This window comes from Callorhinus ursinus, unplaced genomic scaffold (assembly GCF_003265705.2).
Source record: "Callorhinus ursinus isolate GAN/ISIS: 27379988/994484 unplaced genomic scaffold, GSC_fseal_2.0 scaffold7, whole genome shotgun sequence".
Classification (NCBI taxonomy): domain Eukaryota; kingdom Metazoa; phylum Chordata; class Mammalia; order Carnivora; family Otariidae; genus Callorhinus; species Callorhinus ursinus.
In genome coordinates this window covers 75,851,086-75,876,277 of record NW_027397069.1, presented here as the reverse complement: position 1 = coordinate 75,876,277, position 25,192 = coordinate 75,851,086, and the positions used below count along the sequence as shown (strand labels likewise).

The 25,192-nt window shown below is 38.9% G+C and overlaps 1 protein-coding gene across 9 annotated transcripts in view; it reads left to right on the top strand.

Moving 5' to 3' along the window:
• PARP4 (poly(ADP-ribose) polymerase family member 4) overlaps positions 1-25,192 on the top strand; it is a 112,646-nt gene that overhangs the window by 30,847 nt on the left and 56,607 nt on the right. For 8 of the 9 annotated variants that reach the window (XM_073894805.1, XM_073894803.1, XM_073894806.1 and 5 more), the window contains 9 exons: positions 2,266-2,361; positions 13,650-13,833; positions 14,236-14,392; positions 15,653-15,777; positions 19,718-19,849; positions 20,650-20,736; positions 23,735-23,899; positions 24,803-24,849; positions 24,996-25,074. In XM_073894805.1, coding sequence (XP_073750906.1) covers positions 2,266-2,361; positions 13,650-13,833; positions 14,236-14,392; positions 15,653-15,777; positions 19,718-19,849; positions 20,650-20,736; positions 23,735-23,899; positions 24,803-24,849; positions 24,996-25,074 — 1,072 coding nt within the window. The remainder of the gene's footprint in view (positions 1-2,265; positions 2,362-13,649; positions 13,834-14,235; positions 14,393-15,652; positions 15,778-19,717; positions 19,850-20,649; positions 20,737-23,734; positions 23,900-24,802; positions 24,850-24,995; positions 25,075-25,192) is intronic. The other variant, XM_025875227.2, reaches the window with a different exon arrangement.

Genomic DNA, 25,192 nt, shown 5'->3' with positions numbered 1-25,192 from the left:
GGGTATGAATTGCTTCTTGAAAACAGTATCATATGAAGAAAGGGGATTCTCTATTTCATGGCTCTTCTATGTGTATCTAATCTAGGGAACATCCAATACTTAAGAAGAAAGGTCTAGAAATTAGAGTTACCTAGATACTGTGAGTTATCTATTCAAAACATAACTCTAATTTTCTGTTTGCTTTTAATAACCACTTAATATTAGAGCTGAACTGCAGTCACCGGGAGCAGGGGAGGATATGATTACATCTGGATCCTTAATTAAATACCTAAGAAGAAAAAAAATGCCTAAGAAGAAACATAAATATACAAGATCCATCTGGAAAAAATTTTAAACTGCCATTGAAGGACCCAAAAGATACTTGCACTAACCAGAAGGATGCCAATTTTCCTTGAGTTAACCTATAAATTTAGAGCTATCACAATAAAAGTGCTAACAAGATATTTTTTTAAGAAATAAAAAGCTGATTCTACCGTACATATTTTTTTAATTTTGATTTTACCAGGGTAATTCAGAAAAAGAAGATTAATGAGGAAGAATTAACCAGTCAGACACTAAAAACATTTTATAAAGCTATGTTAATTAAAACAGTGAGGTGGTACGTGAACAGATGAGTCACGGAATAAAGAATCCAAAAGTAAATGTAAAAACATAGAAGGTTTAGTATATGATAAAAGTACCTTTTATTTCTGTGGAAGAAAGATAATTTCTTCAATGCTATATATTGGGACAGATTACTACCTGGAAAAAATACAAAATTGGATCCTTACCTCATTCCTCACACTTAAATAAACTCCACACAGAAGAAAGATTTAAAAATTTAAAATTAGGAATGCCTGGATGGCTCAGTCGGTTAAGCATCCGACCCTTGATTTCAGCTCAGGTCATAATCTCAGGTTCCTGGGATGGGACCCATGTCGGGCTCCAAGCTTGGTGGGGATGGAGTCTGCTTGTCCCTCTCCCTCTGCTCCTCCCCCACCCCACCCCGCAAATAAATAAATAAATAAATAAATAAATAAATTTTTTAAAATCTAAAATTATAGGTACTAATTGAAAAATGGCTTTAATTTTTTTTAAAAAGTTTTTTTAAAAGATTTTATTTATTTATTTGACAGAGAGAGACACAGTGAGAGAGGGAACACAAGCAGGGGGAGCAGGAGAGGGAGAAGCAGGCTTCCCACTGAGCAGGGAGCCCAGTGCAGGGCTCGAGCCCAGGACCCTGGGATCATGACCTGAGTCGAAGGCAGCCACTTAACCAACTGAGCCACCCAGGCACCCCTAAAAAATTTTTTTTAAATAAACTTTAAGTAGGACTAAAACCCAAAAACCATTTTACAAAATTAATTACATTTCATAATGCAAAATTCAAACAGTAGGTATTTATGTAATAAAAGCAGAAGTCTCCTTTTATCCACCTTTCCAGAGATAACCATGGTTTAACTTTGATTGCAGAGAGTTCTTAGCAATGCTAGAAGGCCAGTAGAAACCTGCATAAGTTCTTGAGCCAGAAAGAAATGCAGTCAGCATTAGGCTTAAACATGGTTCTATTGAGCGCCGGGGGCCTCAACAGGTAGGAGACAGAGTCCTGAGGCAGGAAAAATGGCCAGCATCTCAGGGCTGACCAAAACAGTGGTGAGAAATGATCATAGTTTGGTATATTTGAACAACACGTGGAATTCCTTCTGTAGGATTACTCTGAAATACATTTTGCCTTTCATTTCATGCTCTTTATTTACTTACTGTCTTTTAATTGGTGTATTTTTTTCCAGCTTTATTAAGGTATGATTGACAAATAAGAATTGTATATATTTAGGTTGTACGAGGTGATTTTTTAGAGATATATAACATGATGACTTAATGTACATGTACTTTGTGAAATGATTACCACAGTCAAGGTAATTAACACATCCATCACTTCACAGAGTTATCTTTTTTCTTCTTGTGGTAAGAACACAAGATCTGTTCTTAGCAAAGAGTATTTATCTTATTTATCTTAAAATTGAAAGTTTGTATGCCCTTTACCCAACATCTCCCCATTTTCTCCAACCCCCAGTCCCTAGAAACCACCATTCTGCACTCTGGTTCTATGAGTTGGACTTTGCTAGATTCCCCATATATGTGAGGTTGTGCAGTATTTGTCTATCTGTGCCTAGCTTATTTCATTTAGCATGTCCTTAAATAGTACCTGTCTCTGCTAGAATTATGAGGCTACAATAAAAGATACCTTTCTTCTAGTAAATCACTGGAATGTCTTTTTCTTTTTAGTGGGTTGCTTTTACCTAAAGTAGTTGAAGATCGTGGCACAAAGAGAACAGACATTGGAAATCTTGGGAGTGGAGTATATTTCAGTGATTCCCTCAGGTTAGTGTATTATATATACTATATATTATATCCTTAATCCTGTTATACCCATCATCAAGGATTTATTACTGAGTAGTTGCTACGTGATTTCTTCCATCTTTCCTTTGTGAGGGATTTCTCGCCCAAGTAACAGATCATTGAAAGCAACCAGTTTTCTCAGTATACTATAGAAAAATGTCTTTTGTAGTGGAGATTTGGGAAAATTTCAAATCATCTTAGTGATTTTACTATCCTGAGGGTCTTTACATTTCTTTTACCCATTTAATCCTTACAACAACCCTCTCAGGTCAGTTCTGTTATTATCCCATATCACAAAGAATACTGAGTGACACTGAGGGTATCTTGCCTAAGGTCACACAGCATTTTGTCTTTCTCCAGGACCAGTGATCTTAACTTCTACACCACAGGATTTCTCAAAACAACCTATCTATTGTAAATAAACTCTGTAGGCCTAGAATAATATTTCATGGTCAGTATCCTTGTTAATATTTAAACCTGTCTTCATAATAGCCACAATGTATTGAACACCTTGGGATGCCTGGGTGGCTCAGTCGGTTGGGTGTCTGCCTTCAGCTTGGGTCATGGCCCCAGGGTCTTGGGATCGAGTCCCATGTTGGGCTCCTTGCTCAGCAGAGAGTCTGCTTCTCCCTCAGCCTGCCACTCCCCCTGCTTGTGCTCTCTCTCTTTCTCTCTCTAACAAATGAATAAATAAAATCTTTAAAAAAAAAATGTATTGAACACCTGCGCTGTGTGAGGCACCAGGCTATGTGCTTCATGTATATTCTCTATAAACCTCACAAGTGGTATTGTGACATCATTTTATGAAAAAGAAACACACTAATGGAGGATAAGTAACTTGCATAAGGTCACAGAGCTAGTTATAGGATGGAGCCTGGGTTCAGGCCCAGGACAAAAGGTAATTATCCAGGATATTTAAAGAATTCCTACAAATCAGTAAGAAAAAAATAAAGAGCTCAATAAGCAAATGGACAAAAGACATGAGCAGGAACCTAATAGAAGAGAAAACATGTATAGACAATGACATTTGAAAAGATTAGTAATCAACAACATGCAAATTGAACTATAGTATACCATTTTACACTATCAGAAAAAAAAAGTTTAACATCTCTAGGTGTTGGTGAGTCTCTAGAACAGTCTGAACTCTCAGACCCTGTTGATAGGACTATAAAATTATAAGCCCTCTTGAGAAAATTTTGGCATCATCTGCTATAGTTGAAGAGCATAGTTGATAGTATGACTCAGGAATCCTATAGATTAGCTGGCCTATGAACCAAGAAGCAGTGGTTCTTAATCCGGGCTACACATTGGAATCACCTGGAGGACACTGTTTTAACTTGAAGGACTTTTTTTAGTTTTTATTCAAATTCCAGTTAGTACAGTATAATATTAGTTTTAGGTGTACAATATAGTGATTCAACACTTCAGTGCAGGACTGGGTGCTCATCACAAGTGCACTCCTTGATCCCCATCACCTATTTCCCCCATCCCCCCCCACCTCCCCACCTGGAGGAGCTTTTAAATATTACTGGTGCTGATTTCACCCCAGATCAATTAAATCAGGATCTCCAAGAGTGAGGTTTGGGTATCAATAGTTTTTTAAGCTCCCTGGATGATTATAACATGCAGCCTGGGTTGAGAATCACTACCCTAGTAAGTAGACATAGACCAGGAGACATGTACAGGAATGGCCAAGAAAACTGTAATACTGATGTCCATTGACAGTGGAATGGATCAAAAAATTTTGGTGTAGTCCTATGTGGAGTGCTATATGGCAGTTTTGACCAGTGTACTACAGCTACACATGTCTGATGGATGAGCCCTAGAACCATAACGTGGAGCAAAACATTGCAATGTGATTCTATATGTATGCAAAGTTCAAAGACAAGCAAAACTAAGCATGTTGTTGAAGGACACATACCTATGCATCAATACTATAAAAGATGGAGGAGCAAGATGGTGGAGGAGTAGGAGACCTGGATTTCAGGAATTCAGCTAGATAGGGATCAAACCATTCTGAACACCTAGGAACTCAACAGAAGATGGAAGAAAAGAATAGCAGCAACTCTCTGAACAGAGAAGCGACCACTTTCTGGAAGGTAGGACATGCAGAGAAGTGAATCCGAGGTGATATTCGGGAAGATAGCGGGGGAGGGGGCCTCCATCAGCCGCTACCAGCAAGTGATAGAGCAGTGGAACACAAAATCGGAACTTTTAGAAGTCAGCTCTGCTGAGGGACATTGCTCCAGTGGCTAAGCGGGGGGCGGAACCCTTGCTGGGACAGTGTGGTCTCAGCACCCTTGGGGTCACAGAAAGACTGGGAGTGCCTGAGTGAGGCAGAGCTCCCAGGTATTGGAGCAGGGAAGCCGGCTGCATAGATGGAGCCAAGGAGTGGGCTCTCAGCTCAGGGTTGCCATAAACCGTGATCCGCAGCACAGTAGGGCCACTGCTCCTCCAGCAGGGACCCAACAAGCAGCAGAGCCGGGGAGACTCGCCTTCCTCCCCTGGGGAGGAACGGCGCGGGAGTGCACCACAAGGATCTGCTGGGTGTGGAGACTCCACACGGGGTCGGGTGCCAGAGATAGAAATGCTCGGTCACAGGCCAGGTGAGCACGGAGTGCGGCCGGAGACTGGGGAGACGGGAGTGACTGACTGCTTTTCTCTGGGGGGCGCACTGAGGAATGGGGCCCTGAGCTCTCGGCTCCTCCAGGACGGAGATTGGGATGCTGCCATTTTCACTTTCGTTCTCCAAAGCTGTACGGAAAGCTTGCAGGGAACAAAAGCTCTCAAGAGCAAACCCGAGCAGATTACTTAGCCGGAACCCGGCAAGGGTGGGACAATTCTGCCTCCGGCAAAGACATTTGGGAACCACAGCAACAGGCCTCTCCCCCAAAAGAGGAAGAACAGCCAGCCAAGACCAAGTTTACTGATCAATGAGAACGGCAGAATTCCAGTGCTAGGGGAATACTGCACATAGAATTCATGGCTTTTCCCCCCCTGATTCTTTAGTCTTTCAAAGTTAATTTTTTTTAAACTTTCTTTTTCAACCAACATCTTTTCAATCCCTTTTTTAAAAAATCTTTTTTGTTTTTCATTTTTAGAGTCATATTCTATCCCTTCATAGTAGTTAACCTTATTTTTGGTGTATAATATATATGTGTGTGTGTATATATATATATAAAGTTGTCCTCTCTATAAAGTTTTGAGATACAGTTTCTTCTAACAGATCAAAATATACCTTAAATCTCTAGTGTATGGCTTTGTTCTACTCTTCTGCCTGATCACATTCTCTCCCTTTTTTTTTTAAAATCCTCTTCTTTCTTTTTTCAACCAACTTCTTATCTTATTAATTCCTTTTATAAAATCTTTTATAATTTTCATCTTTACAGTCATATTCCATCCCTTCATCGTATTAACCCTTATTTTTGTACATATATAAGTTTTTCGTTCTTTCAAATCTTGGGAGGCACTTTCTTCAAAATACGCCCAAAATCTGGTGTGTGGCACTGATCTATGCACCAGCCTGATCATATTTGATCATATTCTGTCTTGTTTTTTGTTTGTTTGTTTGTTTTTATCTTTTTCTTTTTTTTTTCTTTTTTCCTTCTTTCCCTTTCTTTTCCTCTAGTTTCAGGTTTCTCCTGATTTGTTTAGTGTCTGTATTTCTGGGGAAATTTTTACCCTGTTAGCATTTTGATCTCTCTTTCATCTATTCTCCTCTGGACAAAATGACAAGACGGAAAAAATCACCGCAAAAAAAACCCAAAAAAAACCAAAAGGCAGTACCGACTGCCAGGGACCTAATCAATACGGACATTAGTAGGATGTCGGAACTAGAGTTCAGAATGATGATTTTAGATACTAGCTGGCCTTGAAAAAAGCATGGAAGAAATTAGAGAGACCCTTTCTGAAGAAATAAAAGAACTAAAATCTAACCAAGTCGAAATCAAAAAGGCTATTAATGAGGTGCAATAAAAAATGGAGGCTCTAACTGCTAGGATAAATGAGGCAGAAGAGAGAATTAGTGATCTAGAAGACCAAATGATGGAAAATAAAGCTGAGAAAAAGAGAGATAAACAACTACTGGATCATGAGGGCAGAATTCGAGAGATAAGTGATACCATAAGACGAAACATTAGAATAATTGGGATCCCAGAAGAAGAAGAAAGAGAGAGTGGGGCAGAAGTTATATTGGAGCAAATTATAGCAGAGAACTTCCTTAATATGGGGAAGGAAATAGGCATCAAAATCCAGGAGGCACAGAGAACTCTCCTCAAAATCAATAAAAATAGGTCAACACCCTGGAATCTAATAGGAAAACTTACGAGTCTCAGAGACAAAGAGAAAATCCTGAAAGCAGCTTGGGAGAAGAGATCTGGAACCTACAACGGTAGAAACATTAGATGGGCAACAGACCTATCCACAGAGACCTGGCAGGCCAGAAAGGACGGGCATGATATATTCAGAGCACTAAATGAGAAAAATATGTAGCCAAGAATACTATATCCAGCTAGGCTGTCATTGAAAATAGGAGGAGAGATAAAAAGCTTCCAGGACAAACAAAAATTAAAGGAATTTGTGAACATGAAACCAACCGTACAAGAAATATTGAAAGGGGTTCTCTAAGCAAACAGAGAGCCTAAAAGCAATATAGACCAGAAAGGAACACAGACAATATACAGTAACAGTCACCTTACAGGCAATACAGTGGCACTAAATTCATATCTTTCAGTCGTTACCCTGAATGTAAATGGGCTAAGTGCCCCAATCAAAAGACACAGGGTATCGGACTGGATAAAAAAACAAGACCCACTGATATGCTGTCTGCAAGAGACTCATTTTAGACCCAAAGACACCCCAGATTGAAAGTGTGGGGGTGGAAAACCATTTACCATGCTAATGGACACCAAAAGAAAGCTGGGGTGGCAATCCTTATATCAGACACATTAGATTTTAAACCAAAGACTGTAATAAGAGATGAGGAAGGACACTATATCCTACTTAAAGGGTCTATCCAACAGGAAGATCTAACAATTGTAAATATCTATGCCCCTAAAATGGGAGCAGCCAATTATATAAGGCAATTAATAATAAAAGCAAAGAAACACATCAACAACAATACAGTAATAGTGGGGGACTTCAACACCCCCCTCACTGAAATGGACAGATCATCTAAGCAAAAGATCAGCAAGGAAATAAAGACTTTAAATGACACACTAGACCAAATGGACTTCACAGATATATTCAGAACATTCCATCCCAAAGCAACAGAATACACATTCTTCTCTAGTGCCCATGGAACATTCTCCAGAATAGATCACATCCTACCTCACAAATCAGGTCTCAACCGGTACCAAAAGATTGAGGTCATTCCCTGCATATTTTCAGATGACAGTGCTTTGAAACTAGAACTCAATCACAAGAGGAAAGTCGGAAAGAACTCACATACATGGAGGCTACAGAGCATCCTGCTAAAGAATGAATGGGTCAACCAGGAAATTAAAGAAGAACTAAAGAAATTCATAGAAACAAATGAAAATGAAAACACACCTGTTCAAAATCTTTAGGAGGCAGCAAAGGCAGTTCTAAGAGGAAAGTATATAGCAATACAAGCCTTTCTCAAGAAACAAGAAAGGTCTCAAATACACAACCTAACCCTACACCTAAAGGAGCTGGAGAAAGAACAGCAAATAAAGCCTAAACCCAGCAGGAGAAGAGAAATAATAAAGATCAGAGCAGAAACCAATGAAATAGAAACCAAAAGAAAAGGAGAACAGATCAACGAGACTTGGAGCTGGTTCTTTGAAAGAATTAACAAGATTGATAAACCCCTGGCCAGACTTATCAAAAAGAAAAGAGAAATGACCCAAATAAATAAAATCATGAATGAAAGAGGAGAGATCACAACCAACACCAAAGAAATACAAACAATTATAAGAACATATTATGAGCAACTCTATGCCAGCAAATTAGATAATCTGGAAGAAATGGATGCATTCCTAGAGATGTATCAACTACCCAAACTGAACCAGGAAGAAATAGAAAACCTGAACAGACCTATAACCACTAAGGAAATTGAAGCAGTCATCAAAAATCTCCCAACAAACAAAAGCCCAGGGCCAGATGGCTTCCCAGGGGAATTCTACCAAACATTTAAAGAAGAATTAATACCTATTCTTTTGAAACTGTTCCAAAAAATAGAAACGGAAGGAACACTTCCAAACTTGTTTTATGAGGCCACCATTACCTTGATCCTGAAACCAGACAAAGACCCCATCAAAAAGAATTACAGACCAATATCCTTGATGAACATGGATGCAAAAATTCTCACCAAAATGCTAGCCAATAGGGTACAACAGTACATTAAAAGGATTAATCACCAAGACTAAGTGGGATTTATCTCTGGGCTGCAAGCGTGGTTCAACAGCCACAAATCAATCAATGTGATACTATACATTAATAAAAGAAAGAACAAGAACCATGTGATCCTCTCAATAGATGCAGAAAAAACATTTGACAAAGTACAGCATCCTTTCTTGATCAAAACTCTTCAGAGTATAGGGATAGAGGGTACATACCTCAATATCATAAAAGCCATCTAAGAAAAACCCACAGTGAATATCATTCTCAATGGGGAAAAACTGAGAGCTTTCCCCCTAAGGTCAGGAACATGGCAGGGATGTCCACTATCACCATGGCTATTTGACATGGTATTAGAAGTCCTGGGGCACCTGGGTGGCTCAGATGGTTAGGCGTCTGCCTTTGGCTCAGGTCATGATCCCAGGGTCCTGGGATCGAGTCCTGCATCGGGCTCCCTGCTCCGCGGGAAGCCTGCTTCTCCCTCTGCCTCTGCCTCTCTCTCTCTCTCTCTCTCTCTCTCTCTCTGACTCCCATGAATAAATAAATAAAACATTAAAAAAAAAAAAAGAAGTCCTAGCCACAGCAATCAGAGAACAAAAAGAAATCAAAGGCATCCAAATTGGCCAAGAAGAAATCAAACTCTCACTGTTTGCAGATGATATGATACTTTATATGGGAAGCCCAAAAGACTCCACCCCAAAACTGCTAGAACTCATACAGGAATTCAGTAAAGTGGCAGGATATAAAATCAATGCACAGAAATCAGTGGCATTCCTATACACCAACCAGAAGACAGAAGAAAGAGAAATTAAGGAGTCGATCCCATTTACAATTGCACCCAAAACCATAAGATACCTAGGACTAAATCTAACCAAAGAGGCAAAGAATCTGTACTCAGAAAACTGTAAACTATTCATGAAAGAAATTGAGGAAAACACAAAGAAATGGAAAAATGTTCCATGCTCATGGATTGGAGGAACAAATATTGTGTAGATGTCAATGCTACCTAGAGCAATCTACACATTCAATGCAATCCCCATCAAAATACCGTCCATTTTTTTTCAAAGAAATGGAGCAAATAATCCTAAAATTTGTATGGAACCAGAAAAGACCCCAAATAGAGGAATGTTGAAAAAGAAAAGCAAAGCTGGCGGCATCACAATTCCGGACTTCAAGCTCTACTACAAAGCTGTCATCATTAAGACAGTATGGTACTGGCACAAAAACAGACACATAGGTCAATGGAACAGAATAGAAAGCCCAGAAATGGACCCTCAACTCTATGGTCAACTAATCTTCAACAAAGCAGGAAAGAATGTCCAATGGAAAAGACAGTCTCTTCAACAAATGGTGTTGGGAAAATTGGACAGCCACATGCAGAAGAATGAAACTGGGCCTTTTCCTCACACCACACACAAAAATAGACTCCAAATGGTTGAAAGACCTCATTGTGAGACAGGAGTCCATCAAAATCCTAAAGAAGAACACAGGCAGCAACCTCTTTGACCTCAGCCGCAGCAACTTCTTCCTAGAAACACCGCTAAAGGCAAGGGAAGCAAGGGCAAAAATGAACTATTGGGACTTCGTCAAGATAAAAGGCTTTTGCACAGCAAAAGAAACAGTCAACAAAACCAAAAGACAACTGACAGGACGGGAGAAGATATTTGAAAATGACATATCAGATAAAGGGCTAGTATCCAAAATCTATAAAGAACTTCTTAAACTCAACACCCAAAAAACAAATGATCCAATCAAGAATGGGCAGAAGACATGAACAGACATTTCTCCAAAGAAGACATCCAAATGGCCAACAGACACGTGAAAAAGTGCTCAACATCGCTCGGCATCAGGGAAATCCAAATCAAAACCTCAGTGAGATACCACCTCACACCAGTCAGAATGGCTAAAATTAACAAGTCAGGGAACGACAGATGTTGGCAAGGATGTGGAGAAAGAGGAACCCTCTTACACTGTTGGTGGGAATGCAAGCTGGGGCAGCCACTCTGGAAAACAGTATGGAGGTTCCTCAAAAAGTTGAAAATAGAGCTACTATATGATCCAGCAATTGCACTACTGGGTATTTACCCCAAAGATACAAATGTAGGGATCCGAAGGGGTACGTGCACCCCAATGTTTATATCAGCAGTGTCCACAATAGACAAACTATGGAAAGAGCCCAGATGTCCATCGGCAGATGAATGGATAAAGAAGAAGTGGTATGTATATACAATGGAATATTATGCAGCCATCAAAAGGAATGAAATCTTGCTATTTGCAGCAACATGGTTGGAACTGGAGGGTATTATGCTGAGCAAAATAAGTCAATCAGAGAAAGACATGTATCATATGACCTCACTGATACGAGGAATTCTTAATCTCAGGAAACAAACTGAGTGTTGCTGGAGTGGTGGGGGGTGGGAAGGATGGTGTGGCTGGGTGATAGACATTGGGGAGGGTATGTGCTATGGTGAGCGCTGTGAATTGTGGAAGACTGTTGAATCACAAACCTGTACCTCTAAAACAAATAATAGATTATATGTTAAAAAAAAAAGAAGAAGAAGATAGCAGGAAGGGAAGATTGAAGGGGGGAAATTGGAGGGGGAGACGAACCATGAGCGACTATGGACTCTGAGAAACAAACTGAGGGTTCTAGAGGGGAGGAAGGTGGGGAATGGGTTAGCCTTGTGATGGGTATTAAAGAGGGCATGTACTGAATGGAGCACTGGGTGTTATATGCAAACAATGAATCATGGAACACTACATCAAAAACTAATGATGTAATGTATGGTGATTAACATAACATAATAAAAAAAAGAAAATAGAGGAAAAATATTATAAAAGAAAGAAAAAATAATATACACCTAAAAACAAGATAGTTATTAGATTACCTCTGGGTGGCAGGGAAGGTGATGCCACAGGGCAACATAGAAGTCTTGATGATGTCTATTTCTTAAATTAGGCAGTAGCCACGTGGTTGTTTGTCTTATTATTCTTGAAACTTCACATTTATAGTATAAATGCTCTTTCCTATGTACAAAATATTTCAAAGTAAACTTTTTTAGGTGTCAAGATTTTTTTTTTTTTAATAAATTGGAATTCCATTGAATTTAACCAAGTTGAAGTCCTTGGTGAATTTGGACAAAGTGGTTTCAGTGGAGAAGCCAAACTGCAGTGGGCTGAAGGGTGATGGGCAAGCAAACAGGTAGAGGCAGCCATTGAGAAAGGCAGGGGATGGAGAGGGAGGAAGCTGGGACAGAGTCAAGGGTCATAGGAAGGAAGTTTATAGGAGGAATGGGGGAAATTGGTTTATTTTTTTTAGTTTTTTATTTTTTTATGTTTTAAAGATTTTATTTATTTATTTGAGAGAGAGAGAATGAGAGAGAGCACGAGAGGAAAGAGGGTCAGAGGAAGAAGCAGACTCCCTGCTGAGCAGGGAGCCCGATGCGGGACTCGATCCCGGGACTCCAGGATCATGACCTGAGCTGAAGGCAGTTGCTTAACCAACTGAGCCACCCAGGCGCCCTGGTTATTTTTTTTAAAGGGAGCAAATCTTGGGACACCTGGCTGGCTCAGTTAGTGGAGCATGCAGTTCTTGATTTCAGAGTTGTAAGTTCAAGCCCCATGTTGGTGTAAAGATTACTTAAAAATAAAATATTTTTATGCTGAGCGAAATAAGTCAACCAGAGAAAGACATGTATCATATGATCTCACTGATATGAGGAATTCTTAATCTCAGAAAACAAACTGAGGGTTGCTGGGGTGGTGGGGGTGGGAGGGATGGGGTTGCTGGGTGATAGACACTGGGGAGGGTATGTGCTATGGTGAGCACTGTGAATTGTATAAGACTGTTGAATTACAGACCTGTACCTCTGAAACAAATAATACATTATATGTTTAATAAAAAAGAAGAAGAAGATAGCAGGAAGGGAAAAATGAAGGGGGAGAAATCGGAGGGGGAGATGGACCATGAAAGACTATGGACTCTGAGAAACAAACTGAGGGTTCCAGAGGGGGGTGGTGTGGGGGAATGGGTTAGCCCCGTGATGGGTATTAAAGAGGGCACGTACTGCCTGGAGCACCGGGTGTTATACACAAACAATGAATCGTGGAACACTACATCAAAAACTAATGATGTACTGTATGGTGATTAATATAACATAATAAAAAAATTAAAAATAATTAAAATATTTTTTAAAAATAAAAGGGGGCAAGTCTTAGAGGGGATAGAACAAACACTTTTACATTTGGGTCTTGATTTGGAAAAATAGAGGTCTGTCCCAAAAATGTTGCTCCCAAAGTTGTCCTAGCCTATGCTCCTTAATTGCAAAAGTTGCTTTTTTAAAGCTGCTGAGCCCTGAAGAAAGTCAAAACGAAATCTCTCTCTTAGATGTCATTTGAAATTTTTGGTTCTCCATTTGGATTCAGAAGCCTTTGTGAGAATACAGTGCCCATCTTTCCCTTTGAGCAGTTCTTATTTACCTGGTATTTCATGCTCTCTCTGAGCTTCGGTGCAGAGGAGTAATCTATTTGCTTAATTAAAAAAGTGGGGGATTTTCCTTCTCTTTCATCACTTTGGTGTTTACCATACCAAAATATGTGTTTTAGTAATTAATAAAGATTTGAGGAAACGGTGGAATTCATCCATCCCTGGAAGAAAGTACTTTGAGCACTGCCTAACACAACAGAAGGCAACATTTGTGCTTTTCACATTAAAGTTTTAAACAAATAAGTGAACAATAAAGTTCTAAATTGAATCTTCAGAGATATTTCAATAGCAGTAAAATTTGGAACATTCTACCAGTACAGTCGTTTAGACAGTATTTCACATATAGAGATGGATAATGGATAATAAAATATTGTTGCCATGACTATAAATTACAAACACGTACTTTCTTCCTTTCCCAATGCAGTACGAGTATTAAGTACTCCCACTCAGGAGAGACAGATGGCACGAGGCTCTTGGTCGTCTGTGATGTAGCCCTCGGGAAGTGCATGGACTTGAACAAAAAAGACTTCTCCTTGTCAGAAGCACCACCAGGTTACGACAGTGTCCATGGGGTGCGAGCAACGGCCACTGTCACCACAGACTTCGAGGTATTTGTTTCAAGAAACAGGCAGAGAGGCTCCTGTTTTTATTGAATATGCTTAAATTTAAGTAATTATTGCATATCTGTGACTCCTTGAATTCAGTATTTTCTAAACTAGCAAACGTGCAATTCTGCTTTTTTTTTTTTTTTAAGATTTTATTTATTTATTTGACAGAGAGAGACAGCAAGAGAGGGAACACAAGCAGGGGGAGTGGGAGAGGGAGAAGCAGGTCTCCTGCTGAGCAGGGAGCCCGATGCGGGGCCCGTCCCAGGACCCTGGGATCATGACTTGAGCCGAAGGCAGAAGCTTAACGACTGAGCCACTCAGGTGCCCCTGCAGTTCTGCTTTTATGAGAACATTTGCCAGTAAAGGTTTTTCCCTCCACCTATTCATTTCTGTTGGTTCTAGGATGATGAATTTGTTGTATATAAAACCAATCAGATTAAAATGAAATATATTATTAAATTTTGTATATCTGGAGATGAAATAAAGGACTTTCATCCTTGTAATACTACTGAAGTAGAGGAATACAGACCTGAGTTTTCAAATTTTTCAAACATTGAAGGTAAGACAGTTTTCTTGAATGCTGTTTTATGTGATATTTATAGAACTCAAACATTTTAGTTTTAGAGGAATTTATGCTCATGTTCAGTAATTGTATCTATGACTTCATATATAAATATTCCATTTCCTTTTTTATTTTGTAAAAGTAAAAACCAGGATACTTAAGAGAGCTTAAGTGATCTCAGAATCACATATTACTTCGTTAATACGCCTAAGTTGAGCTCGTACACCTCCCGACAGCTGATGCTAAAACCCACTGAAGCAATTTAAGATGTCGAAGCACAAAAAGTGTAATGGGGGTTGGTGAACTGGACAGAAGACACAGCTTTAGAATCAGGAAACTCAGGTTCAAGTATCAACTTGCCACTTAGTAGGCTGTGGAATATGAAACAAACTGCATAAGCTTTTTGGGCCTCAGTTTCTCTGTGTTGCAAATGAGATCAATATCTGCATTAAGCGAAGGTACTCCCAAAACTATAATATGCAGCTTATATATTAGTAGTAGAAATATATGAGAGGATGATAGCTTCTCAGAAAATCATAAGCCCAAACTATTATAATATTTATTAATAGCATTGTAAGAACTCATTAATATTTTTAACTGTGATCAGATTATTTTTTGTCAGAAATGTATGACTTCACGTATAAGAAAATGACTCCTGTTTTTCCTCTGGGAGCATTAAATGAAATGTCTGGCAAGAGAGTATATATTTACATTTCTAATTATATGTGTATTTTTGTAGCACCTGGTATAGAAGGGGAACATTTTTCTCATATGCTCTATTAGAAGTTTGATCTCGTGTTCCTTGGATTGAAAGTCTAATGAGTCTCATATTGTTCTGACATGCTTTTGTGGCACAATAAGTAATAGGGACTGACCAATCAAAATTACAGGCCAGGGAATGGAGATATCTAGATTCATGCATAAACTACACTTATAAATTCTTAAAGACTTTTGTGTACTTGTGTGTTTTTAAATGTATGTCTTTCGAGTAATTGAGTGACTGTACATTTTCAAGATGAGTCCTCAGAGTTTCTAGATTAAAAAGGCAGAGTGTCTCTTATGAAGGTTGCCCCCATTTTTCTCATGTGGGTTCACTTACTTTACAGCATTGGCTATTGAAAATCATAAGATGCCGCTTGTCCGTTTTTCCCAAAATATAATGTATGAAGGGAAGGGGAAGGAACAATGATTAAGATAACAGAAACAGACAGTGCAGGGATGGTTTTTAAAGCTAACATTATCATTTTTAATGTGTAGATTATCAGTTAGCAGACGCCAAACCTTTCAGCAACATCAAGTCTGGCCTGCAGGATGTCTCTGGCAATTCAGTTCCTCTTGAGGATGTTCACATCAAGGGAAAAATAATAGACTTTGTAGCCCAGGTATGTTCTTTGTGGTTTTATGATACTTTAAACAGATAAATAACAATTTGATTATAGTCGCATGAATTAAACAAAACATGCATTTCCAATTCATTGAGCACCTGCTACATACCAGGGACTGTTCTAGGTCTAGGCATACAGTGATGAACAAAAGAAAAACTGCCTTGTAGAGCATACATTTTATTGGGGGACTAGGCAAAACACATGATAAATAAATAAAATGTATCATACAGGAGACTAAACCACGTGGACATCTAGGGTTCACTCATTCCAGGTGGCAAAAACAGCATGTGCAAAGGCCCTGTGGTGGGAGCAAGCCTGATATGGTCAGGGACATCAAGGAGGCCACTGTGGCTACAGCAGAGTAGAATGGGAAAGCATGGCAGGAGATTGGATCAAAGAGGTGGTGTGGGGGTCAGCTCACATCAGGACACAGGCCATACTGAGTGAATGGATTCACTCATTTCTGAGTGAAATGGAAGCGTTTAGAAGGCTGACCAGCTGTAGATCAGAGGTTCCACAGACCCCTTCCTTGCGTTAGACTGATTTGCTAGAGTGGCTCACAAAACTCAGGGAAACATTTTACTTACGACATTAATAGTTATTACAGAAGAATACAACCGAGGAACAGCCAGCTGGAAGAAATGTGTAGGGCAATGTGTAGGAAGGGGCACAGAGCTTCCCTGCCTGGTCCAGGCATGCCACTGCCATGAATCTCCACGTGTTCACCAGCTTGGAAGCTCTCTGAAGCCTGTCTTTTTGGGTTAACACAGGCATGATTGATTAATAAATCATTGACCATCAGTGAGTGAACTCAATCTCCAGCCTCTCTCCCCTCCCCTGAGGTCCGAGGGTGGGGCTGACAGTTCCAACCCTATAATCCCCTTGGAAACCAGTCCCTATCCTTAGGTACTTTTCAAAAGGCACCTCTTTGACATAAACTCAGGTGTGGTTGAAAGGGGTCTGTTATGAACACCAAGACACCTACGTTGTTCTTATCACTTAGGAAATTCTGAGGGTTTGGGGAGCTCTGTGCCAGAAACAGGTAAAAGACCAAAATAAATGTTTCTTATTATAAATCACAGTATCACAGGGGGGAATTGCTGGAGATTCTGTAGCTGCTGAGATTCTGTAGCAGAATTCTGCTGTTCTGTAGCGGGGAGGAGGATGAGAGCTAATGCTCAAGTGCAGTGCTTGGCCTCAGCCAGAAGCATGCAGCTAGTGCAGCTTTGGTCATGGAACAGAAAGTAGAGTTCATGGGCAAATGTGCAGGCAGGCTGCCAGTATACTGGGAAGGCTCTCTGTTTTCTAAGATTTGACTTCCTCATTGGTACCTAAACACTTGAGGACTACACTGACCCACTAAAGACCTCTTAGAAAAATAAGAACATCTGAGTCCAGTATTGTCATATTCTCCTCTCTTCAGAAGGAAATCAGATTAATGGTAGTGGTCACCTTAAACTGGGGAAATGGGGTATGGTGGGTGGGACAGGGCATGCTACCCATAATATCTGTACCAGTTTGCGTATGTCTGATTGCTGCCTCTTGGGCCTACTCTGATCCATACCCATAACCCTGAAGAGCTCAGGGAGATATTACAGATTTTGGGAGACCCTGACGTGGACTCATGGTAAATGTTCTGACCTATGCTAATCTCATTGGAGCCACTTAGGATGTGTGACCACAATGGTTACCACTTCCTATGAGTCAAGCCCTGGATTGAGTGTTTTAAATGCTATATTTAATCCTCCCCAAAACTCTATGAGGTGAATGCTGTGATTATGCCCATTGTTTAGATGAGGAAGCTGATACGCAGAGACACTGAACAACATGATAAAGCACAGATTTAAACCCAGATCATTCTGATTCTCAAGTCCAGCCTCTTTAACCACTGTGCAGTAGTACAACCTGGGATAGATTGTGTAAAGCAGAGAATTTGGAGTTTGGAGGCTTAGTTTTGAATCCTTGCTCATTCTTTTCTATCTCCTTCCTTGGGGAAATTACTTAACTTCTTTTTGCCTCAGTTTCCTCAAATGTAAAATGGAAATAATAATATCTGCCAGCCAGCATGTGGCTATTAAATACAATGAATATAAAGGACATAGGGCATTTTTTTCACATGCAGTATATAAAAAACTGAGTGTGTTACAAGGAGAGGCATACGTCCTCTGTACATTACTTTGGATTAGACAACTTACACCATTTGATATTTTAAACCTGATGAAGCTTTTCCCATGGATAACTTTGCCCAAAAAATAACTCATGATTTAGCAGTTAATTTTTCACTAATTTGTGATTAGACAGCTGGCTTGTAGATTGTCATTGAGAATCCAAGCAGAGGCCCAGCGGCAGGGACTTGTATGTTCGTGGCTCACATGTTTGACTCTTTTCAGAATGAGTTTAGTGTTCTTAGTTTAATAACTAAACTAAAATAGTGGTTTCATCTGAAGGTGGAAAATTAAGATGTCAAAAATTAGTACAGTGTATCAGTTTCTCTTCTAAGTTCTAGTAAAAATACTTCTGTCATCATTAGCAAAAATTTCTTGCTTTCTGAGTGCCCAGTCATATCATGGGATATACAGAGAGAGTGAAGCTGACATAGACCTGACCCCTGGGAACTCCCATCCAAAGACAGACCTGCTAACTAGATGCAGGCAGGACATCCACAGAGCAGGATAAAAACATGAACCCAAACCAAAGGACAATTAGACAGTGATCCTATCCAGCATTTATAGGTCAAGCATATGTGCCCTTGAAGGGTTTGGTAAAATTAGATATCCAAGAGAGAAATGAAGAGAGTTCTATGCATGGGGAACGTGCGTGATGTCCTCCTGGTCACCAATCTGCATGGCTCCTCTGCTGGGTGCTTTCTGACCTTCTATGATGGCTCAGAGTCACCAGACACCCAAGAAACCCTGGAATCCTATAGGATCATTTTGGGCCACAGCCAGCCTCCAGTTCTAGGGTGAGCCTGGTAAGCAGGTGGCTGTCACCAGCCAGTGAGGCCTTTGTTTGCAGAACTGTGAGAGATTCGATCTCCTGGAGGGTGCTGACTGTTGATTTGAGGACAATCACATTGTTTAAATATATGCCCCTTAAAATATTTTTCTCTGGTGCAGCACATACACTAGGGGCAACCCAGCTTACCATAAATCCAGTTGTGGGCAGCATTATGGAATAAGTTTGTTTCCTTTATTCTTTTATTTTTCATTTCAGTCTTCCCAGAGGTTATTGATGACAAATGGCTAAATATTTATTCCTTATTATTGCCACAAGTTTAAAATGTTAGTGTTTATTATATGTCTAGGGTTTTTAAAAAATTTTCAGTTGTTTAAAGACTGGCCTTTTCTTAAGCAAGGGAGTAATGTGATAAACAGAGTCCATTTGGTAAAATTAATCTGATAAGAATAGAGACAGCAGGTAGGAGTAGAAAAGAGTTGATTCAGGAATTGTCAATGGGAAGAGATGAGGATAGATGAAAAAAGCTGTGGAGGGCTATGTACAGAGAGGTAAAGGAGGGAAATGCCAAGACCTGAAAACAGACCAGATATAAGAACTATTCTGGAATAATATCTGGGTCCACGTGACACCAAGGAGGGATCAAGACCCACACATAAAGAAGCTATCTTGTCTTCTTAACGAAAGCTGCATTGCTTCTGTTAAGCCGGTGTTTGTAATATTGTAATACTAGTGACTTTTATTCCAGCCAAGGATGTATGAATTACCTAAAGTTGCAGCTGGTACGCTTTATAATGTGACGTGGACTCTACATTGCAATCATAGAATGCTCTAACTCCTGAAGCCAGGGTTGGGAATTTGAGAGACATGATAAAAATTCAAGGAATTTAAAGAAAATATGCATAATAGTTTTCATTAATAGTTGTTCCTACAAATGTTGTTCCATATGGTTTCATCAAGTATATGGATTTTTTTTCTTCAGGTCACTGTTTTTCAGACATACACCAATCAAAGTTCTGTGCCCATTGAGGCAAGATATATTTTTCCTTTGGATGATAAGGCAGCTGTGTGTGGTTTTGAAGCGTTCATCAATGGGAAGCACATAGTAGGAGAGGTAAGGGGAGAAAATGCACTGTGACTGCTCTTTGGATTCAAGGTCAGTTTCCCATTTACCCAAATCTTCCTCATCTGAGTCCCCATAGCTATGAAGGTTGAATAGCAGCCTTATCATAAAACAGAAATATTCTTTGAAGAACCAAGCATTTATACAGTTGGCTTCCATTTAAACATCCCTCCCTGATTAACTGGTTTCTGTCCCTACCTGTCCAGTGTTCATCAGTCAGTGCCTTGTAAATTCTTTGCCTAGCATTTTGAAACAGAGCAATTTCAATATCAAAAGTTTAAGAGAGGCACAATGGAAAATTGGTAAAGCCTTTATATAGTTTTGCAAAAAACTGATCCTCTGCATCCTGCTATAACAAACTGATGTGACAGTTGCCATTGTTAACTTTTTAAGAAAAGTTGTACCAAAAGAAATAACAAGTGATACAGTCTTTGTTTATTCTAAGGATTAGCCCACAGTTGCAATAATAACTCATATTTTGTTAAATGTAGGATAAACTTTATTATTTTTGTTCAACATAAAGTCCCAATCAAACTTTTTTTTTTCACTATTGACTCTGAAATATTTTGGTCCCAACTAATTAAAGAGATTTCACTTTAGTTGGCCTTTTCTGATTCAAATTCTTACCAGATAGGTACATTTTAATGATCACTTTATGTGAGTTTCCATTCACCTTAGGCTCTTAGTTTTCTGGGTCTGCCTAGGTTTTAATAAACATTGATGAAGTTTTTCTTGTTAAAGTCTGAAATCATTATTCGTATTATGACTGGTATAGAAATAATCTTTTCCAGGTTAAAGAGAAGGAAGCAGCCCACCATGAATACCGAGAAGCTATCAGTCAAGGCCATGGCGCGTACTTGATGGATCAGGATGCACCCGTATGGCTTGATTTATCCATTAGTCTAGCATACTTACCAGAAGGGAGAAAGAGTTGGAATATGACTTGAAACATGAAGTCCATAGTAGAAACTGGGATAATTTCTGCTATTTTAGGCCTAGAGTTTAACTTGTTGTTAGCAAGGGAAGGTCCAGCTGGTCAGAACCATTTGACTTACCTAAAGGTAGGAGGAAACAGGGTTGGTATTGCCAAACAAATAAGAAGACCTATTTCTGTCCTTGGGAACTGAGTTTCCCAGAAGTGACAACAAAAAGAAAACATTTGGGGGTACATAATCTTCATCTTCTGATAAAAGAGTGTAATATACAGTTGACCCTTGAGCAACACAGTTTTAAACTTTGGATCTACACTGGTAGGCGGGTTTTTTTCATTAAATACAGTACAGCACTGTAAATGTATTTTGTCTTCCTTATGGTTTTCTTTTCTCTTGCTTACTTCATTGTAAGATTTTAGTATATAACATATAACATACGAAATGTGTGGTAATTAACTATTTATGTTATCAGCAAGGCTTTCGGTCAATAGTAGGCTATTAGTAGTTAAATTTTTAGGGAGTCAAAAGTTATAAGTGGATTTTTGGCTGCACAGGGGTCAGCACCTTCATTCAAGGGTTCACTGTATATACATTTTTCCTAGGACTAAGCTTATCTAGCAATTTATCCAGTTTTCACCAAGTCATATCCCAGGAAGACATTTCTACAGGGTCCTGAGATAGGTCCAGATTCTTTTCTTTCTGTTTAATTGCTTTCCTAAGGATAAAATATGGAGAATTTGAAAGAAGGAACAGCTATCATGTCCACTAGATTTCTTTTTTTAAATATAAGATGCTTTAAATATGCCTTTGGCAGATACTAGATTGCATGCAGTCAGTTTGTAATCATTATCTCCAGTGTAGATATTTAGTTGTTTTTGAGGACAGGGCCACGTGCTTCAGATATTACCTCAGAGGATGGCACATTGCCATAGTATTATGAAAATTTGATGTTGGGTGGGGGGGAGTTACTAAAGATTAATATAGAGTTAAAGGATAAATGATTGCTTTTGACATCTAAGATAACAATTTACAGAATGGAAATAAGGAAGGAAGAGGTCATTGTTAAATAGGTAATAATGCTACCCCTGGCCAAAGTGTATATATAAAAGCCTGGGGTTCATCTGATAGGCTGACATTTAACAGTGTGGGGTTATTGTCATAAATGAAATGGTTGGCATATTTCCTCCTTGATGCTAATATATTTCCCTAGGAAAATGATCCACAGGAAAAGTCTTCACAAAGGATATTACCTATGGATAAAGTCTGGTCAGAACCATTGCTAACCAGAACCTTTGGGTCTCCCAGAATGTATTTTGCTATCCAGTGACTGTGATGTCCTCACTCTAAAATATATTATATTAATAATATAATTATATAATATATTATATATTATTACATATGTGTTACGTGTTTAATATATAAATTATATATTCTCTATTTGCTAATAGTTGGGAACATTTTATCTATGCACACACATACACATATATATACATATAAAATGATATTCTTCTCTACTTGGCAACATTATATGTGTGTATATATAAAACATAATGGATATTACTGTATTACATATCATGTTATCGTTTATAATATATATAATGTACATATGCTATATATATTATATATATGATGTTCCCAACTATCAGAAGACTAGCAAAGTGGCTTTAGACATCCAAGGGACTGAGGTGAAAATGATTTGTGATTGAAAATTATGTAGGGACACCTAAGATTTCAAAACTCATTATATTAGAAAGGAGGACAAAATTGGAAGAATGTGTCTTGCACTGAATGGTGCTCCCCACGCTCCTCACCTACATGAGTCCCCCCATATGCACCAAGATGCTGGCCCACTGGGAGCCCTTAGGGGAATCCCCACAGTTCCGGTGCCTCGTCGTCCTCAGAGGGACTTGTCACTCTTTGTAATTGAGTTCACTCGGCTGCCTTGAAACTCAGCCTTCTGGCAGGTCAAGACAAGTTACAGTTTTGTAGATTATCTGGCTTATAACGGAAGTGACATCTTGCATCTATACCCTACACAGAAACCCACACTATTATGTGACAGTCTCTTAAATGAGACCCAGGCTTTTATGCACTTCTTTTAAGGACAAGCACTATGAACTGTTCGAATAATCATCTCTGTTGTTTATCGCTTCACTGGAATCCATTTCTTTATTGGATATTCTTGCAAATGGATATCTTTGCAAATGGATATCCTTGATATCAAAAGTAATCATTTACCCCTGAAATCTATATTAGTCATTAGTATTATATGCTCCTAAACATAGTAAGTTTCATGGCAGTGCAGCCAAGTGGACTGGAAGATATGCTTGGGGTGTTAAGAGTTTCTCTGTGTAGGTATCAGAAAAAATAGATCTAGCCTCTCTTTTTTCTGCCCTAGCCATTTATGAGCTTATCTTCGTATGCAGTGATTATAATACCCCTTAAAAATAAAATGAAATACGTTTCCTAAAAAATAAAATGATGAATAAACTACAGGGTAAAGGGATAAAGTGAGGACCAAGTTAGTGAAAACTGCTCTAGCTCTATGGCTGCTGAGAGAATTGCCGCCAGATGCTGTGGAGGTCAGAAAGGCTACAGGTTCTTCAAGAAGGGGCTATATGGAGGCTGTCTGTGCATCAGAGCCCTGCAGGCAGGGCCTCTGGTGTAAAGGACAAAGGTGATGCTCCCCAGTCAGGGAAAGGTCCTGCTCCCAAAGGGCCTCCTCTCCTTCTGCCCCCTGTAGATGTCATGCCATCCCCACACCTGGGGACCGGCTGCAGGGTTCTCCTTTAGCGCTGCCAATGCCCATTTGTCTTGTAGATTCAATGCTCATTTTCTGAGAGTCTGGCAGGCTGTAATTTAAGTGGCTCATGTAATAGGGATTAACTAGCATAGAATGGATGCACTTTTGAGTAGAAAGCTGAGTAATGCGTTTCTATTTCAGGATGTTTTTACTGTTAGTGTTGGAAATCTACCCCCTAAGGCTAAGGTCCTTATCAAAATTACCTACATCACAGAACTCAGCATCCAAGGCAGCAGGGCTGTCTTCTTCATGCCTGCCACTGTGGCACCCTGGCAACAGGACAAAGTTTTGAATAAAAACATTCAGGTTTGTATGCTTAGAAAGATTTAAAGAAGTTTTTTTTAGTGATTTATTGATAGGGAATTTAAAAATATCTAAAATAATCTAATCTTTCTAGGGGCACCTGGGTGGCCCAGTTGGTTAAGCATCTGACTCTTGATTTCGGCCCAGGTCCATGATCTCAGGGTTGTGAGATCAAACCCCGAGTTGGGCTCCATGCTGGGCGTGGAGCCTGCTTAATATTCTCTCTCTCCCTCTTCCCCTCCTCTCCCACTTCTTTCTCTCTCCCTCTCTAAAAAAAAAAATAATAATAATACATGAAAAAAAATCTAATCTTTCTGGCATGAAGTCAATTTTACTGACATTTCTGCATTTAGATACATGTAATGTTTGTAAAATGAAAAGAATAAAGACACAGGCTTAATAGGTATAATATTTTTATTCTGTTCAGTCACTTAAAAAAATTTTGTGTCTGTACTACATGTTCATTATGAAGAATTTAGATAAGCATAAAGAGTGCAAATAAACCAGAAGAAAATTTAAACAATCCTTAATTCCATTGCCAGAGATAGTAGCCCAAAGCTACTGGTTAATGCTTTGTTTCCCTTTTGTACATATTTATATAAATTATGTGTGTGTATATGCATACAGAGGTATGATGTATATGTGTGTGTGTATACCCACATACAGACATATGTATAGTTGAAAATCTCTGTTAAATTGGTCATAAATTATCCCTGATATCAGTTGCATTTTAGAAGTTATTGTTATTCCATGAGCAAATGTTCTGTGTCTCACTACTCAAAAGTGAGACTAGCTGTCTTGTTGCTCCTGTAGATTGTGCTCTTGATAACATTACATTCAGCTTAGAGTTCTCATTGTGAAACTTAGTAGATACTTAGTTATACATATATATTTTTCTTTTAACAGGATACAGTAGAGAAGATTTATATAAAGAAAATAGGAACAAGACAAAGGTTAGTACCAAAAATATAAAACCTCTTCAGACATCCAGTGGACATTAGTTTTATGGTTTCAAATTTTACTTAAAATTATATAAAATGACAACAAGTATTTGTTTAATATTTAAGATCATAGACAACTTTTTCTTCTTTTTTGGTAGCTTCTCTTTAAGTATGTCCATTGAGATGCCATATGTGATTGAATCCATTTCTAGTGATACACATAAACTGAGACAAAAGGTTAGTAAATCTTTGTTTAATTTTTTAGGAGCTTTTATTTTAGCATTAGTTTTATTTTGTCAAGGCAATACATGCAGGTGGTTTAAAAAGTTAAAAAATAATGTTAACAACAGGGGTG